The sequence below is a fragment of the Mustela lutreola genome, chromosome 5 (assembly GCF_030435805.1).
Source record: "Mustela lutreola isolate mMusLut2 chromosome 5, mMusLut2.pri, whole genome shotgun sequence".
Classification (NCBI taxonomy): Eukaryota; Metazoa; Chordata; class Mammalia; order Carnivora; family Mustelidae; genus Mustela; species Mustela lutreola.
In genome coordinates, this window is record NC_081294.1 from 139,132,627 (window position 1) to 139,149,359 (window position 16,733).

At 40.6% G+C, this 16,733-nt stretch overlaps 1 protein-coding gene across 4 annotated transcripts in view; it reads left to right on the forward strand.

Moving 5' to 3' along the window:
* The window catches only part of CEP120 (centrosomal protein 120), an 82,164-nt gene that overhangs the window by 45,271 nt on the left and 20,160 nt on the right, over nt 1-16,733 (forward strand). For all 4 annotated transcript variants that reach the window (XM_059175740.1, XM_059175739.1, XM_059175738.1 and 1 more), the window contains 3 exons: nt 6,881-6,973; nt 8,442-8,603; nt 11,861-11,983. In XM_059175740.1, coding sequence (XP_059031723.1) covers nt 6,881-6,973; nt 8,442-8,603; nt 11,861-11,983 — 378 coding nt within the window. The remainder of the gene's footprint in view (nt 1-6,880; nt 6,974-8,441; nt 8,604-11,860; nt 11,984-16,733) is intronic.

The window sequence follows — 16,733 nt, forward strand, 5'->3', positions numbered from 1 at the left end:
ATTGTGTAAAACAAAAACCCTCAAAATTAGACGTGTTGCAAATACTGAAATGTAACTTTTGTATTAGTGGTTAATGATGTATCTATAAGTGGGAGAAGACGCCAATGGCAGGATGGTTTGCTACACTTGACCAGGAGATAGGAGCAGGGTACTGACTAGAATGTTTTTGGAAGTTACTTTATTTTCTTCTCTGACTTCAACCATTTTTTTAATGGGTAATTACGGACATGCTAGGGGTTTGTTATTTTGGTTTTTTTTAATATGCTTGGGTTTAAATCTGCTTTTAGATTTTTTCTCTCGGTGCTTCATTTTGGGTGTTTTTAAGAGGTGGGACTTGAGGTTCACCTGTCTTGTCTTCTGAAGGGTCTAAATTGCCATGAACCTAATTGAGCATAATTTTTCATTTCATATACTGCACTTTTCATCTTTGAAAGGTCCATTAGGACCTTTTTCCTTTTTTTTTTTTAAAACATATTCCACTTTTCCTCATGGTCATGTTTTCCTTTTTAGTATCTACAATATTTTTATAATATATTATCTACTTATTCCAACATCTATATCATTTTGAGGTCCCTTTCTGTTGATTTTTTCACCTGGTCATAGGTTACATTTTCTCCTTAGCATGATGGATAATTTTTTGTTAGATACCAGAAATTGTGAACTTTACATTGTCAGTTGATGGATCTTGTCGTGACGTGATGTTACTTGGGATGAGTAGGATCCTTTAAATTTAGTTTGGCTAGGGTGAGTTGAGAACACCCCATTCTGCTTGGGCTCCATAGGATTATGTAGATGCCTGGTGTGTTACAGCATCTCTCCCATCGGACAGGTAGGAACGCACACTCCTCTTAGACCTGTCCGAGCTCTGGGAATGCTTCATCCTACAGCTTTCCAGTGGTAATGTCCCGGCCTTGCGGGGTTGTAGACTACTCTGCACATCTCTGGGGCTCACTTTCTCTGCATCTCCCTCCTCCCTCATGAACTTGACTCACCTCTGTCTCTTCACTCACCTATTGCCTCAACTCAGCCAGATTGTGAGGCTCTGCTGGGTCCCCCCTTCTCTGAACTAGTGTCTGGAAAATGCCTCTAGGAAGTGCACTAGAGTTCCTTTTAGGGCCTCATTTTTTTCTGCTCTGTCAGAGATGATGGTCCCAGGCCACCCATTCTTCAGTGTGTGAAAGCAGTTGTTTTGTGTGGGTTGTTCCAGTTGTGTTTTGGGGGAGGTCAGGGCAGTTAGTCTTCTGTGGGTAGACTGAGCAGAAGGCCCCCAAGCCTTTGACTTGAAAGGAACAGAACTTTATCTCCCTTAATTCTCAACCATTAAAAATGTGAAAAACCAGTGAGTTATAAGAAAAAGATAATAGGACTACTTTAAAGCATCTGTTCTTTAATATGCAAATAACCGAAATTAAAAAGTCAGAGGCCCTCACAAAAACTTTATAGTATGTGTGTATTTGTATTAAATATGACTTGTATATTAAGTAGCATTTATAGTTCTCAAGTATCCTTTATGAATTGCATCTGAGTGAGCCATATAATATTTAAAGTTTTTGAATTTTTCATTTAGCTTTTAAGGCAAGACGAGTTTATTGGAGTTTCTTTGTTTTTAATTTTTAAAGATTATTTATTTATTTATTTGACAGAAAGAGCACAAGCAGGCAGACAGGCAAGCAGAGAGAGGGAACCAGGCTCCCTGCTGAGCAGAGAGCCCGATGTGGGGCTCGATCCCAGGACCCTGAGATCATGACCTGAGCCAAAGGCAGAGGCTTTAACCCACTGAGCAGCCCAGGCGCCCCAAGACGAGTTTATTGTTGTACCATTTTTTAAATGCTGTTGAAGAATTTTCCAGGGTTGAGGTTTGCAAAAGTCCAATCTTGAAACATTTTTTAGTTAATAATTTTGACAAATCCAGCTTGTGCCCTAATTGAGCTTTCTAGTGCCAAAAAAAAAAAAAGGAAAGAAAGAAAAATCAGTTTTTATGTAATGAATTGAAAAAAAGTCATTTTTGGTTGGTTGTAATTTTGCTTTTTAATCTTCTCAATTGGCTTCCCATATATACAATTTCTCCTACCATTTCAGCTTGAATTGACAAGCTTCTGACTAGTTAGTAAGGGCTCTGCTCAGAAAATGGAATATGAAATTTGTCTAGTAAGTGGCTGAGCTGTTTATTTGAATTAGTCCCATCAAAAAGTACATTGGATGTTGCCATTGTATTTCGACTGAAATACACTGAACAGTAACAAGTCATCTAGTGTAGGGTGTGCTCCATCTTACAAGAATATGGTCAACTCAGATGAGATCTGTTTTCTAAAACTTGATAAGTTACTGTAAAATTAAGTCCATTAGGGGAGAAAAAAACAATTTTTTCCTTAGTAGGATGAAACCTTTCAAGCTGAATTCTCTGAGAATCTCACTGTACTATTTTAGGTCTAAAATGTGTGAGCCTTTTCTGTTCATTCATTTTCACTTTATTTACCTGTTTTCTTCAATGTATAACTCTTTCAATACTTAGAAAGTTCATCTGAAGGAGTCTGGGTAATATTGGTGGAACATACTATGCAGCCATTTAAAGTTCTTCTTATTTCTGCTCTTTGGCACAAAATAACTAGTTAATAGTAAAATGGAACTCATCTGCTTATTATGAGGAACTTCCATCTTGCCTTACCAAAAAGATGCTAACTAGCTAATAGCCCACCAATTCAGGATGTAGTGGTGAAGGAGTATAGGTAGTAAATAAAACTACATGGAGTCAGATCTGCAAGACACCAGTATTTCATAATAACAAATTAATATTTTAAGCTTATGATAGGCATCTAATTGTATATATCCTTGTGGGTGATTGGGTTTATTAGTCTATCAGTTAATATTTTGTGGTCATGTTCTGGGACCATTTTGGAGGGATTATTTTGTTCCCTGAGAAGGAGCAGATTATTTTAGTGGAAATTTTTCTGTTTGATAAAATAATTTATTATTCTCTGGAGTTATACATAAACTTTCCCCCCAAATAAATGAAGGGTTAGTTAACCTTGAAACAGATAACATAATGACCTATATCTACCATCCACTTGGGGCCTTGAGGCCTTGTGGGAAAAGTGAAATATTCCAAATCTGTATTTCCAGAATCCAGTATATTGCTAAAGACCTGGTTGTATAGACTGATGAGCTAAACCCAGTGATTGTTAAGTAATGAATGTGTCTTAAACTAATGTTGTATGAGTATGATACTCTTGTCCTGCCTTCTGCATAGCTGACATCATGTTTCTTCTGTCTTCTGCATGACTTCCATCAGATAGCAAAAGATTGCTATCGTGTACCCACAAAGAAGAAAGACCTCAGTTCTACATAAGGGAATAATGTGAGGAAGTGTTTTATGGATAAGATAATGCATTCACTTTGATACAGATTAGCAGATACTACTAGGTGGACTCAAGGGACATTCCAAACAAAGAAGTTTGAAATTGGCTTGGCGTTAAGAAAACTGTATGTAGTTTGATGTGGGAAGGAGGGAGGAAAGAATATGCCTCAAGAAATAAGGTATAGAGAGGTTTATGGAATATAAATTCTGTTCTGTTCCATTTTGAGGAGGTTATACTTGATGCTGCAGACTTTCCCAGCCAGGGTTTCCTGAGAGAATTAAGGCCTAATGCCTGCCAGCATCCAAGGTTGCTGATGGATTAATTTTAGCCTGTGCTTCTATGTGTTGGTATAGTCGTGTGCCATTTTAGGAGGAGACAGAGAAAATACTTACTTGAATCATTTGTTATGTTCTGTGGTTCAGCTGGTAACCCAGCTTGGGAAAGGTAGAAATTTGAGAAACTTACTTTTTTTAATGAAGACTTTTATGTAAGAGAACAAGGAAATGAGATTTTCATTTTCAGACAGTTATTCTGGTGGAAGTCTAGTGGGCAGAGAGTGGAGGAGGGTAAAGCTCAAGTCAGGAAGACCAGGGAGGCAATAATAGATATAAAAGGAGATGAAGGCCCAAAAGTCAGAGCTGTGATAAGGTGGTGGAGAAAAGCGGAATGGGAGTTAAAGAAAAGGCATTAACGAGGTTTACCATCTGAAGACTTAAGGAATACTCACGGCTACCCTCCACTCCTCCTGCTTTCCCTGATGACTCTATTCCCTCTCCCTCATGCTCACCCAGTTTGGTCTTGCCCTTTCTAAAACACTTCTCTGCTTGACCTCTCCTCCTGTCTACTGAATTCACTCGTCTCCCCCACTTTCGTGCTGAGACATTTTTTCCCTTCAGCCTCTGCTGGGTTTATTGGCTTGCCCCAAGGCCCAGTCCTTAAATCTCTTTTCTGTTTTTACATTTCTTCAGGTGTTGTCATCCACTTTCTGATTGTCCTATATGAGTTAGGTACAAGTACGCATAGTGTACATAATATACATGTATTATATATAACTTTTATCTGCTTGCATCCCCTGCGTCTTCCCTGGACTCTGCACTTGGCTGTTGACACTGTCTATTGACTGTCTCATAAGCAACTCAAATGTAACCTGCCTAAAAACAAGCTCTGTATCTCCCTCCTGTATAAGTTTGTTCCTGTTGATTCCACCTCTTAATAAATAAATGGGGACACCTTTTACTCTGCTCCTCAGGCTACAGGCAAGTTATCCTTGACTCTCTGATTCCACATCTAGTTTATTAACAAATCCTCATGGCTCCACGTTGAATATGTATCCTGGAAACAAACCACTTTGAGCTCCCTCCTTTATGACTTTATGTGTCTCACAGATGACTAGTTACTTCTTACTTCTTAACTCAGTATCCCTTTCTCTTTCCTGACCCCGGTAGCTCACTTCTGGTACCAGAAGTCAGACAATGCACTCCTTGACTTAAAAACCTGTGATGCTCCTCCTGGCACATAGAGTAAAACTCCCATGGTTTACTGGGTCCTACAAGGCCTCAAGGCCTTATGTGATCTACCTCCTGGCTGCCTCTGTGACCTCATTTCTGTCAGCCTGCTGCTACAGTTTGTTCTTAACAACCTGGCCTTCCCCCACGTCAGGATCTATGGAATGTCCTTTTGTTAGAAGTACTTTCTGGTCTCTGTTCAGGATAATCTTTTAGAAATATGCCTTCTTCCTTTGCTCCTGGCCACCAACTAGACACTCATTCTCCTTATTTTTATCCTGGCATTTACTTCAGATTACCTTAAATATCCACTTCCTTGTTCATAGTTGGGTCTTCCCTCAAAATATAAGTACCACAGGACTTTATTTTACCCATACCTGCTAGGTTTGCCATAAAAACTCGTTACTTAAATGATGGTGATTTCCAGTTTTTAAACATTTTTGAGTTTGAGATAATCTAGGGAGTAATGGTATATGCAGTAGATTCGAGGTCTGAATCTCTGGAGGGGGTTGACTTGGCAGTCTGGATTTGGGAGTTCTTCATATACGTGATGGTAGGTGCCTCAGGTCATCTGCAGAGGTCATGTAGCAGGAAAGGACACCACCTGAGACAGAGCTCTGGGAACTCACGCATTTGCGTTGCCAGGGGCAGAACATTGGAATTCTGACTCACCATCCTGTTTCTGTGTCTCTCTATGACTTTATAAGGAGGTAGGGCACACTTAGTTGGTTTTTTGTTTGTTTGTTTTGTTTTGTTTTTTTAGATAAACCAAAAGTAGGTGGTAGAATTAACAGAATTCTTATGTAAGTGATCATGATTGGTTGGTATGTTGGGCCTAAGTCACTGAAATAAAGTTTAATGAGGACAGATGTCAAATTCTGTAGTTACAGCAGTCTTCTGGACAATAGATGTGTGGGTATAGTTATCCCAGGTTTAAAAACAAAAGCCTTGGGGGAATTTCTTCAACATAGCAAATGGTGTGATTAGGATCCTGAAATAGCACATGTGAGTTTAGACCAAGGTAATGTACTTGCTGTTCTTGTCGCTGGCGGGGAACATTCTTTGGCTTCTGAAGTAGTGAGATCACATCGGGTACCACATTTTTTTTGGAAAAGACCTAGTCTACAATCTAGACTCTAGATTAAATCCAAGATACTAGATGTGAAAATGGTAATATGTGAATAATTGCTAAAACTTGTGTTTATCTTGGAGAAGAAAAAAGACTCAGAGGATATATGATGGCTATCACCAGATTCAAATACGTGAAGACAGATATTTTTTTCTTCTAAGGATTACAAGTAAGGTTCGGGAGAATAAAACTGAGTTCCTGTTGACTATGGGAAAATGATTAATATGTGGCCTGGGCTGTGGAGACTAATTGGTGAGGTTCAGAAAGTCCTAGTAAAAATGATCAGTTAGAAATGAAGGACAGGAAACTGTCAAAGAGTCCTACATGCTGTGTAGGCTGTGCTAGCACACCTCTTACTGTGAACGGGACTCACAGCAGGACTGCAGGCCTACGGCAGCCAGGGTACGAGGCTAATCATGAGGTCAGAAGTAATCATGAGGTCAGTTATTGGAACTGCGGGGAAGAGTTGGATCTGAACCATGAGGAGGATGGACTTGAAACTGATGAGCTGACCTAGCAACAGAAGTAGTTCTAGGGAAGGAGCATAAGTGATGAAGGGGGCATCAGAGAAATACTGGCATAGTGACCAAGGCAGATTTTTAAGGAACTGGATGTTGACTGAACATAGGATTTTACTGGCAGTTTAATTGTCCAGTGGGAGAACGAGCTTCCTCAGGAAACTGAATGTCTCTTGAGATAGCCAAGCAGACGCTAGAGGGGCTTCCTTCCTTAGAGTACTAGCAAGAATTTCTGCTTTGAATTGGTGGATATAATTCATGATTTTCCTGTTCCCACATCATATGTTTCAGTATGTTAAAATGTATGCAGTGTTGACTTTGTTCATGTTTTGATTTGGGGGAAAAGGTAATTTTTCTTTTATTGTACTGTAGGTGGCTGAATATACTGTTCTAGAAGGAAAACTTCAAAAAACCCTAATTGACTTAGAGAAGCGAGAGCAGCAGCTTGTCCTTGCAGAATCGGAGGTAACTATTCCTGTCTTATGTCTTCATTTTCCAGAATCTGCACTCTAGGTACATGCTATTACTTTTCCTTTGTGTTCGTACGAAATCCATCTCATGGAAATGGTCTTGTGGGCATGATGGAGAAAAGTGCTATTCATTAAGAGGTCAGAATGGGCGGAGTAGATAACAAAGTATTTATCAGAAATGTTGTTACTCAGCCAGCTTTGGCTGACATCTGCAATGGTAGAGACTTTTGGTGAAGTTTCCCACATAGAGAAAATGTAGTACAAGCTCATGGCCCAGCCTTCTGCCCTTGTTCTCAGTAAGAACGGAATACCCTTCTTGGTTGACCATTAAAGGTTAGCTCCAAAGGATGGATGAAAACTTCTGTTAGTGCTATGCCTACCTAGCCATTTTGTTAGGTCTTACTGAATTTTACCCAAAGTATTTATTTAAATTACTACAGAAGTTTCAAAATAATTAGAATTTCTTCCACATTAAATTTATATGCCCCTTCCCTAACCACACGTGTTTCTCAAAATTTTTCTCAGCATATCTCCCTGAGTTTGTCCTCATATATTTTCTGGAATTTCTAAAATGATTTGGAAACTGATATATTTAAGGTCAAACATCAATACTAAGGCTGAGTCACCTTCTGTGTTACTAGGCAGAATGTTTGTTTTCGGTGGGCTCCACGTTTTGCTAGGCTTCACCCGCAAATCAACACCTGAGTTGAGATTGAACATCAGTTGCTTAACTGACTGAGCCAGCCAGGCAGCCCCATTTGTGGTTTTTTTTTTTTTTTTTTTTTTTTTTTTTTTTTTTTTTTTTTAAGATTTTATTTATTTATTTGACACACAGAGAGAGATCACAAGTAAGCAGAGAGGCAGGCAGAGAGAGAGAGGGAAGCAGGCTCCCCGCTGAGCAGAGAACCCGATGCAGGACTTGATCTCAGGACCCTGAAATCATGACTTGAGCCGAAGGCAGAGGCTTAACCCATTGAGCTACCCAGGTGCCCTGTTTTTTTTTTAAAGATTTTTTATTTATTTGATAAAGAGTATGTGCAAATAAAAACGGGTAGAGGAAGAGGAAGAAAGAATCTTAGACTGAGTCAGATGCTTAACCGACTGAGCCACCCAGGCACCCTCAGAATATAAGAAATGGCTAAAGAAGAAAAGAAACTTGGGCATATTTGCTTAGGAAATACAGTGGGTTTTATTCAAATAGGAATTTTAAGTGATTAGGGCCTTTTTGGTTGAGTTTATTGCAAGTCATGTATGGAGTTTTGGAGGTACTTTTTATATTAGAATTAAATGATGGATTAAAATTTGGCATTTCAGTATGTTTAAACATTAATTCTAATAATCGAAAAGGACATGGAGATAAATTTGTACATATTCTGAACATTGTATATAAGGATGAGAGAGTACTGGACAAGTGTCATGTAGCCCAGAGCAAGCCAACCTCTGACGGATGCATCTGTTGTCAGGTTCAAAGAGAAAGAAAGGAACTGAAATTAGAACGTGAACGGAACCTGCAAGAACTTCAGGACTCTATCCGGAGAGCCAAAGAGGATTGTGTGCATCAAGTTGAACTCGAGAGGTTGAAGATGAGACAGCTCGAAGAGGACAAACTCCGACTGCAGCAGCAGGTGGGAGCAGTGCTCAGAGATAAGCTGTAGTCGCTGAAAAGTTAGAAAGATACACAGTCAATCCGACTGTTGATCATATTGATTGCGGCGGGATTCAGATATACTTTAAGTCAGAGCTTGTCTTCCTAAATCAAAGTGAAAGATGACGCTGGGATAATGTTCCTTCCTTTACCATTATTGACATGAGAAGGAACTAAGTTTCACTCCAGATTGTTATTTCTGGTAAATTTCGTGGGGGCCAATACATTGTTCATGTGCCCCTGGACCTGGTTCAGTTGCGAGCCAGGCTTGGGGAACAAACAGTGTGTGCTCTGTCACCTTACATTCCCCTGTCTGCCTCTCCCACTCCCCTCTGCGGCCCTGTCCCTGCAGCCAGGTGTCAGCCCAGGTGCTGCGAAGCCACCTCTCCTCTGACTCCTGTCCTCTGACTCACACTTCCTCGTGGCTTCCTCGCTGTTGTCCATCTTGGTGTTGGTGTGTTGTCTTCCTTCACCCTGCGCACCATTGGTCTCCTGGTCTGCCTCTGCTTTGCTGGCCACCCCTCCAGCTCCTCCGTGGGCTTCTTTTCCCTTATTCTAGCCAGTCAGTGTTGGACGTCCTCCCGGCCCAGGCTTCAGTTGGTACTGAACAGTCTTATTCGTGCTTGTGTCTTCAGAGACACTGTGCACCTCGGGGACTTTCACATTTATGTACCAACCCTTTCCTTTGCATTCCAGAACCAAATATCTAATCGCCCTTTGGCTTCTGTACTTGGATCTCTTAAAAGCATGGGAAACCCACCCTCACGCCCCTGTCCATACACTGCAGTCACGGACTCCTCTGCTCTGGTCTTCCTCTTGCAGCTAGTGTGGTAATTTTGAAACTTGGGAAGCCTGACCTCCTCCACCGACATCCTCCAGTGTCCTCTTACTGCTCTAGGATAAAGATCAGAGTGATAAGCTTGCCCTACAAACCTCTGCATCCCTGGGGACCCAGCCTACCTCTCTCACCACTTCTCCCAGTCCTTTACTTCTGCTGGAGGCTCTCCAGCCACACTGGGTGTCCTTCGGTCTTCAGGCTGACTGTGCTTGCCTTCCCCAGAGCATCTCAGTGTCTGCTACTTCTCTTAGCCTCCTTGGGTTTATAGCACACTTCCCTAGAGCCATCTTCCCTGACCCTTATTTTCTAAGTCTCAGTCGAGTTTTTATTAGATGTTAGAGCAGTTTGTTTTTATTTTCATTAGCATGATAGTTTGATCAAGGTCAAATGATTAGCTCCATAAAATTCTTTGGGTTTGTATCTGTATGCCTGGAGTCCAGCCAGTCTTCAAAACATAATAGGAGCTTAATATTTGCTGAAAAAAAAAGCAGGATCAAGCTGTTAAAAATTCAGCTTCTCTTTCTTCAGAAATTTCAGCATAGATTAAATATGCACAGTGAATGCCTCCAGACTTCTTCGGTAAATTCTGGCATGAAGAATAGTTTCCATTACTGTTCAGGGCCAGTTAAAGTCCCATTGTTTAGGCAATAGTAAATACAAACATGATTGTTATAGAGGCCTCACTTAAAATATAAAAGATGGAGTTATGTAAGTGGGCAGTTGTGACTAGGATTCACAGGTAGTGCCTCTCCCACTTTGCAGGAAGATCGAGGCTTCTAATGTGTATTAGACTCATCACGGGATCTTTTAAAAAAAACCGTTCCTATCTTGTCCCAGACTGACGTAATTAGCTCACATCTTTGTGGGAAGAACCTTTCTGGCACAAACTGGTATTTTGGAAAAATTATCCCAAGTACTCTCCTAAAACATAGTCTGAGACCTGGGGAAAATCTAGTGGGGAGGTAGGAGGGAGCTGTGGGGCAGCACACATGTCAGGGAGCTGAAAGTGCTCAGCCCTTACCTGGGAACATTTCACAGTTCATATAAAAGAAAACATGCTCGGCCCTGATTCAGAACCAGGTTCCATATACTCAACACACGGTTCTAACAAGACAGGTAGAAAGGACAAAAAGACACCCTGTCAGTGAAAGGTGGTCAAGTGTCTGTGTGCCCGTATAGAAAAGCAAGTCGCACAGCTCCGTCCGTGTTTAGGGACCACTTAGCACAAGAGAAAGAGGCCCTTATGCCTCATAACTTACTTTTGTACAACCTGATTGGAGCCACAGTAATTGTTTATGATGAGTTCTCTGAATGCTGGAAAAAATAACAAATATCAAGTCTGTTAGCTTTTGTTTAAAACAGAAATAAGTATGATGGAGATGCTTGAGAAAGGTTCTAATTCAAGTTTAAAAATGAAAGTTCAGATATGCAGAGGTAAACTTCAGTCATATGAAGAATTTTCAGGTAACAGAATACCTTAATACCTAGATGCTAGATAAATCCTAATTAGAACGATTTGTATTGACTGGCATGAAATAAGAATTTGTTATTGATAATTGAATTTCCATTTCTGTCACAGGTTTTCTCAGTATTTCAAATTCAGTTAAGTCTTATGTCTTAGTGAGAAGATAAATGGGTTTATCTAATGATTGGTAGTCATAGTGTGATGTGTTTTTGGAAGGCATCTTTAACAGTGCTTATTTTCATTTCATTAAAAAAAAAACCCAGATCAAATCAAAAAGAACATTTTAATATCCTGGTTTTTTAGGGGGGGCGGGGGTTGGTAGTTCTGAAACTCTTTAGAGGGGAGTTATATATAGACTTGAGTAAAGGTGGTCTTGCTTTTTTAATTTAACAGAGTATTTGCCTGCTCTCCTTAGAGCATTATTCTAGGGGATGAAGACATTCGATGCTACTTAGGTCTCTGCTACTTCCTGGCCCACAAAAATGAAGGGATTGGGGCAAATCATCTTGAAATGACTTAAGTTGTAATAGTATTTGAATTACGAAGTTCTTTTAACTTCAAATAATAAATAAAATAAATGCCACACTAAAAGTTTATGTTTTCATCCATAATTAGCTGGTATATATATATAATGCACAATATGTTCTTATATGTGCCCTCCTAGTAGTATTGGTGTTTTTGTAAAGTGAATTTCATTTGCCATCTAAAATTTACCAAAAATGTTCTGGTGATACTGGTTTTGTAACAAGTTTCATACTTTTAAAAAGCTTTTGTATGTTGTTAATTTTCCTCATTATAGTTTAGGGATTTCCTAAATTTTCTGCTATAAACATGTTTTAGCATAAGGGAAAAATGACCCTGTTGAATTTGGTAGTATTGAACTTAGCATACTGGTATTTTTTAATGGCTGTACTTTTTCCTTTGTTAAATACAGCTTAATGATGCTGAAAATAAGTATAAGATTTTGGAAAAAGAGTTTCTTCAGTTCAAGGATCAGCAAAGCAACAAACCAGAAATTCGTCTACAGTCTGAAATAAATCTTCTCACCTTGGAAAAGGTACCCATGTCAGATCATGGCAATTTAATTCTAATAATTTATAAAGTCAGTAAGTATTATTTGAATATAAAATATAATAATATTTCACTGTAGTGTTCTGATGTCAACTAAGAACAGAATTCTAGAGCTGAGACATTGTCAGTACCTGAATTTCTTGGCTTTTCTCAGTTTTCTCAGTTCTAGCTTGTACTGATCCGAATTGTTTGTTGTAAACAACAGAAGTGACTAACGGTAGGAATAAAGGAATCCCCGAAACTTTGAGGAAGGCTACAGAACAGGTTTCAGAGTAGGAATGAGAACCAGGGGAGCACAGCATGGCCTGTCCTGTCGCAAAACTCTCTTCTCTTGCTACTTTTGGTGCTATCATGGCCCTGTCCCTAGATTTCTGTATCCCCCAGTTCTGGTGTCAGTCTTGCTGTTGGGAATGCTCTCTGTGTATTACTCTCTGACAGGAGGATTCATTTCGAGCCCGCACTCCTCTAGGATGATGTCCCTCTCGAGGGGGGACGTCTATCCTCTTTTGTTTCCTGTGGTTGGAATCCAGGTCCTCCCTCTGTTTATATAGAGGGAACAGGAAGTATATTCTGGTTCTAGGCATTAAAAAATTTGTAAGGTCCAACAGCCAATTTAAGTTTGACAGTATAGGCTCTTGCATTTTATCATTAGATGTTCTCTGGGCATTATTAAAAAGATACAGCCTACATAAGAACATGGCAGAGGTTATAAAGAAGAAAATAATCTGTGGAAGTTAAAAGCCACTAGGGGGCACCACCCGAAGATGGCAGGATGGAAGTTGGGAAGATGCCAGGGTAGTCCCTGGGCTTTTCATATTTTCTCAGGTAGTAGGTGTACTTTATGGTTTCCTCTCCCAACAGCCAGGCCTTCTCTCAGCTTGCCCTGGACTATCCCCACTGGGGCTCTAGCTCACGGACAACCCCTGTATCTGGGTTCTGGGTAGGAAAAACTACTACTCCTGCTCCTTCCTTCTGTAGTCCCTCCTACTTGGGAGAGGTGGGACTGGCTGCTGCAGCTCATCATGGGGTGGGGGGCAGGGGGGTGGGGCGGGGGCTCATCCCCTCTCGCATTTCTGCTTTTCACCTGTCTCACCAGTTGCCTGTATTAAGATAATCTCTTTGGAAGACCTAGAGTGGTTTCTGGTTTCCTGGCAGGATCCTGATGGACAGAACTGATTTTTCATTATCCAGCAAAGATGTACGCTGACACTGTTAAATCCTGTAGTGAATGATTAAAAAACAGTCAGGATAGAGTTACTTAAACGGCAAGTCATATGGAGAGGCAGGGAACCTAGCCTAGGTGGTCATAACAGTGGAAAGGAAGATGATGGCTCCTACTGTCTGACTTTGTCTTACTAAAAGCCGTGAATGTAAAGGGGAGACAAAGCTACTCCTAGTGAAATCCGCACATGAAGTGTGGAACCTAAAGGACACATGACCTCTTAATGGGTGAATGTGTAGGGAAGGATATTCCAGAAAGAGGTATGCAAGCAAAGGAGCAAGGTTAGAAAATCTATTAGTATTTTGGTAATAGCTTGATTAGAACCTAATCATTACTGTCGTATTTTCAAAATAAAAATAGGACTGCTAAGAGAATGCTGGGAATTTTAATTTTTGGTTCTATGGCAGGGGAAGACCTTAGATAGTAAGTTAAAGAATTTGTATTTCATCTGGTAAGGAAAGTCAGAGATGACAATCAAGTTTATCAGGTTGGCTTCATGGATGTTAATGGAAGTGAAGAATTTTCAGGAAGATCTTTGAGGGCGTGGAAGTTGTAGAGAATTATGGTTCTAGACATACTACGTTTGAGATGCTAGCAGAAGAAGGGAAGTGGAACAGTGGATGGAGTGGTTAAAAAATGGGGAGTATAGTAGGAAGAGAGAAAAGAACTAGACTTACAGATTGGGGAGTCAGTGGCATCAAGTAAACACCATAATGCAGATGCAATGGGCTCAGGCATGCTGAGGAAGGACCCCTGAACACTTCTGGGACGTGCAACCTCAGGGACAGAAGGTGAGGGAGAAGGAGGCTAAAAAGATTGAGAGGAGTAATAAAAACAGTCCAGTGCGGTGCCAGGAGAGGAGGACTTTTGAGAATCAGTAGTAGAGGCCATACCTCATGAAGGGCAAGTCAAACATGGTGAATGAAGGTCATGGGTTTGACAGGTAAGAAGTCACTAACTTTGGAGAAGCCAAATTGGTGGGGCTTATTGAAAAGTTGGGCACAGGAAAAAATAAAATCTAAACCAAGGGCTTCACACTGGTGAAAAAAATCTTAAATGGTAGAAGGAAAATCTACACATATTTTTAGATTGAGGAAAAGCAATTAAAAACAAATTGAGCTTTTACAGAGTAGGGGAGTAGTGGACCATGTAAGAGTTTCTCTTGGGAAATAGAGCCACTGTTTAAGAGGCAGAAAAAGAGAATACATAGAAAAGTTGAAGACAAGTTTTTTAGAAGTGGACATTAATTAAACAGTTTTTGCTGCTGTTTCCAAACTCAGTAAATGTTTTCACGGCCTGTCCACGTCTGTGTGCTGTGTTCCTTTTCTTACCCAGCGTGGGTTTGACTGCCCAGCCTGGTTGATGCTGCTTCTTACATATCGGGACAATCTTTGCATTTTTCCACTGGATTTGGTGGCCTGTTCATTTGTCTGCCAGTGAATTTGACTGCAGCTAGACCTCTTCAACCCCTCTTGATAAACCAAGTGTTCAGCTACTTCCATGTTGACCACTCTGAATTCTGTGGTACCTGCCAAGGACAAGTGACATGCATGGCTTCTCAGCCCTTCTCACAGGCCCTGTTATGTAGGTGTCAGGATTTTCATTTTTCCCTTTAGACACTGTCTATCTCAAAATTAGAACAGAAGCACTATCTTTTCCAAATATAAACCTGACACTTCCCACCTTTAGAAACACATTTAAGGGATTTTCAGAATCTCTTTTTCCAACTGTACTTATAGTGAAAGGGTAAAAATCACTCAACATACAAGTGTAAACTGTCATTAAGAGCAAGAGGGAAGAAATTACTAGTTCACCAGACCTAACAAATTCACCCAGCATGTGTAAGTGTTCAGTAAAACAAGCCTTCTCTGCTCTTGTGAAAATTCTTGGTAAATTTTTTTTGGAGCCAGAAGAGGGCAGAATCCTATTTGTTATTTCTACATAATAACTAAGACCTAAAAGCACAAAAAGGAAGGCATAAGTGAAAAAGGTATCTAGTTCTCCATATAATTTTCTGGTTATGTCTGACTGAGAGCTTTTCATTTCTGACTGCCCATTCTCTTCGGTGTAAAAGAAGTATTTCTATTTTCATGAAATGGTGTAACATTAAGTTAAGATACAGTTTTACCAAATACAATCCTGATTCCTTTCGTTATATAAGAAGTCAGTTTATGATTTGCTTTTTGGTAGGAGTATCTTCAATGGCTTAGAAATAATCCAGTTTTTAAATAAAATATGGAAAACAATTTAGTAGGGCAAACTGAAGTTAAAAATAAATGCTAAGGGACGCCTGGGTGGCTCAGTTGCTTAAGCAGCTGCCTTCGGCTCAGGTCATGATCCCAGCGTCCTGGGATCGAGTCCCACATCGGGCTCCTTGCTTGGCAGGGAGCCTGCTTCTCCCTCTGCCTCTGCCTGCCATTCTGTCTGCCTGTGCTTGCTCTCTCCCCTTCTCTCTCTCTCTGATAAATAAATAAAATCTTAAAAAAAAAATGCTAAAAAAATTTTTTTTTTAAGATTTTTATTTATTTATTTATTTGACAGGCAGAGATCACAAGTAGGCAGAGAGGCAGGCAGAGAAAGGGAGAAGCAGGCTCCCTGCTGAGCAGAGAGCCTGATGTGGGGCTCGATTCCAGGATCCTGAGATCATGACCTGAGCCGAAGGCAGAGGCTTTAACCCACTAAGCCACCCAGACACCCCAATGCTGAAATTTTCTTATTATTTGGTAGCTACTGCCTGTCTACTCGTGTCTTAAGGTAGAGGGAAACATGAAGGGATAAAACACATTATCCTTTGGGACCTCACTTTGAAAGAGTTTGTAAAGAAATTAGGGAGATGACTCAGCCTTAAGTGATTGTGTGTAATCAACTACCAGGGAATGTGATAGAAACTCTTGGCAATTTAGAAACAGTTTTAAGACAGCTTCAAGTTTTAAGTTAGAGTAGAAAAGTAACCGGCTCAGGAAGTAGTGGGGCAGGGGAGGTGATGTATAGGACATGGACCAGAGGGCAGGAGGAGAGGGTCTTCTGTTGAGGAAAACCCAGGAGATAGGTTCAGCAAGAGAACAGGTGTGATTCTGGAACACCGTGAAACCTAGACAGAGAAGAACAGGCTCCAGACTATAGGCAAGTCGCAGTGATGGTCGATGATTCTTAGCAGAGAGGGCAGTGGGGCGTGTAGATAGAAAAGATTCAGGCTAAAGAAACCAGAGAAGAGGAAAAGAACTTGGGGTAAGGAAATGGCAGTAGGAAAATAGAAGAATAAAACCACCAAGGTTTTCCAGGAAGAAATCTAAATCGTTGGTCTGTGACAGACTCAAACCAGGGAGTAGAGCAGCAGTGATGAAGGCAGTGCCCTCTGTCTTGTAGGGGATGCGAGCTCTGGGCATAGAGACAGGCAGATGGGAGCAGCAGTGAGCACGGCTCTGTGCCTACTGCCATGCTAGCCTCTCAACTGACTCCAAGTCCTGAAGTGAGCTTGCACACCAGAGGTCTGTAACTGGGCTCAGGATCTATG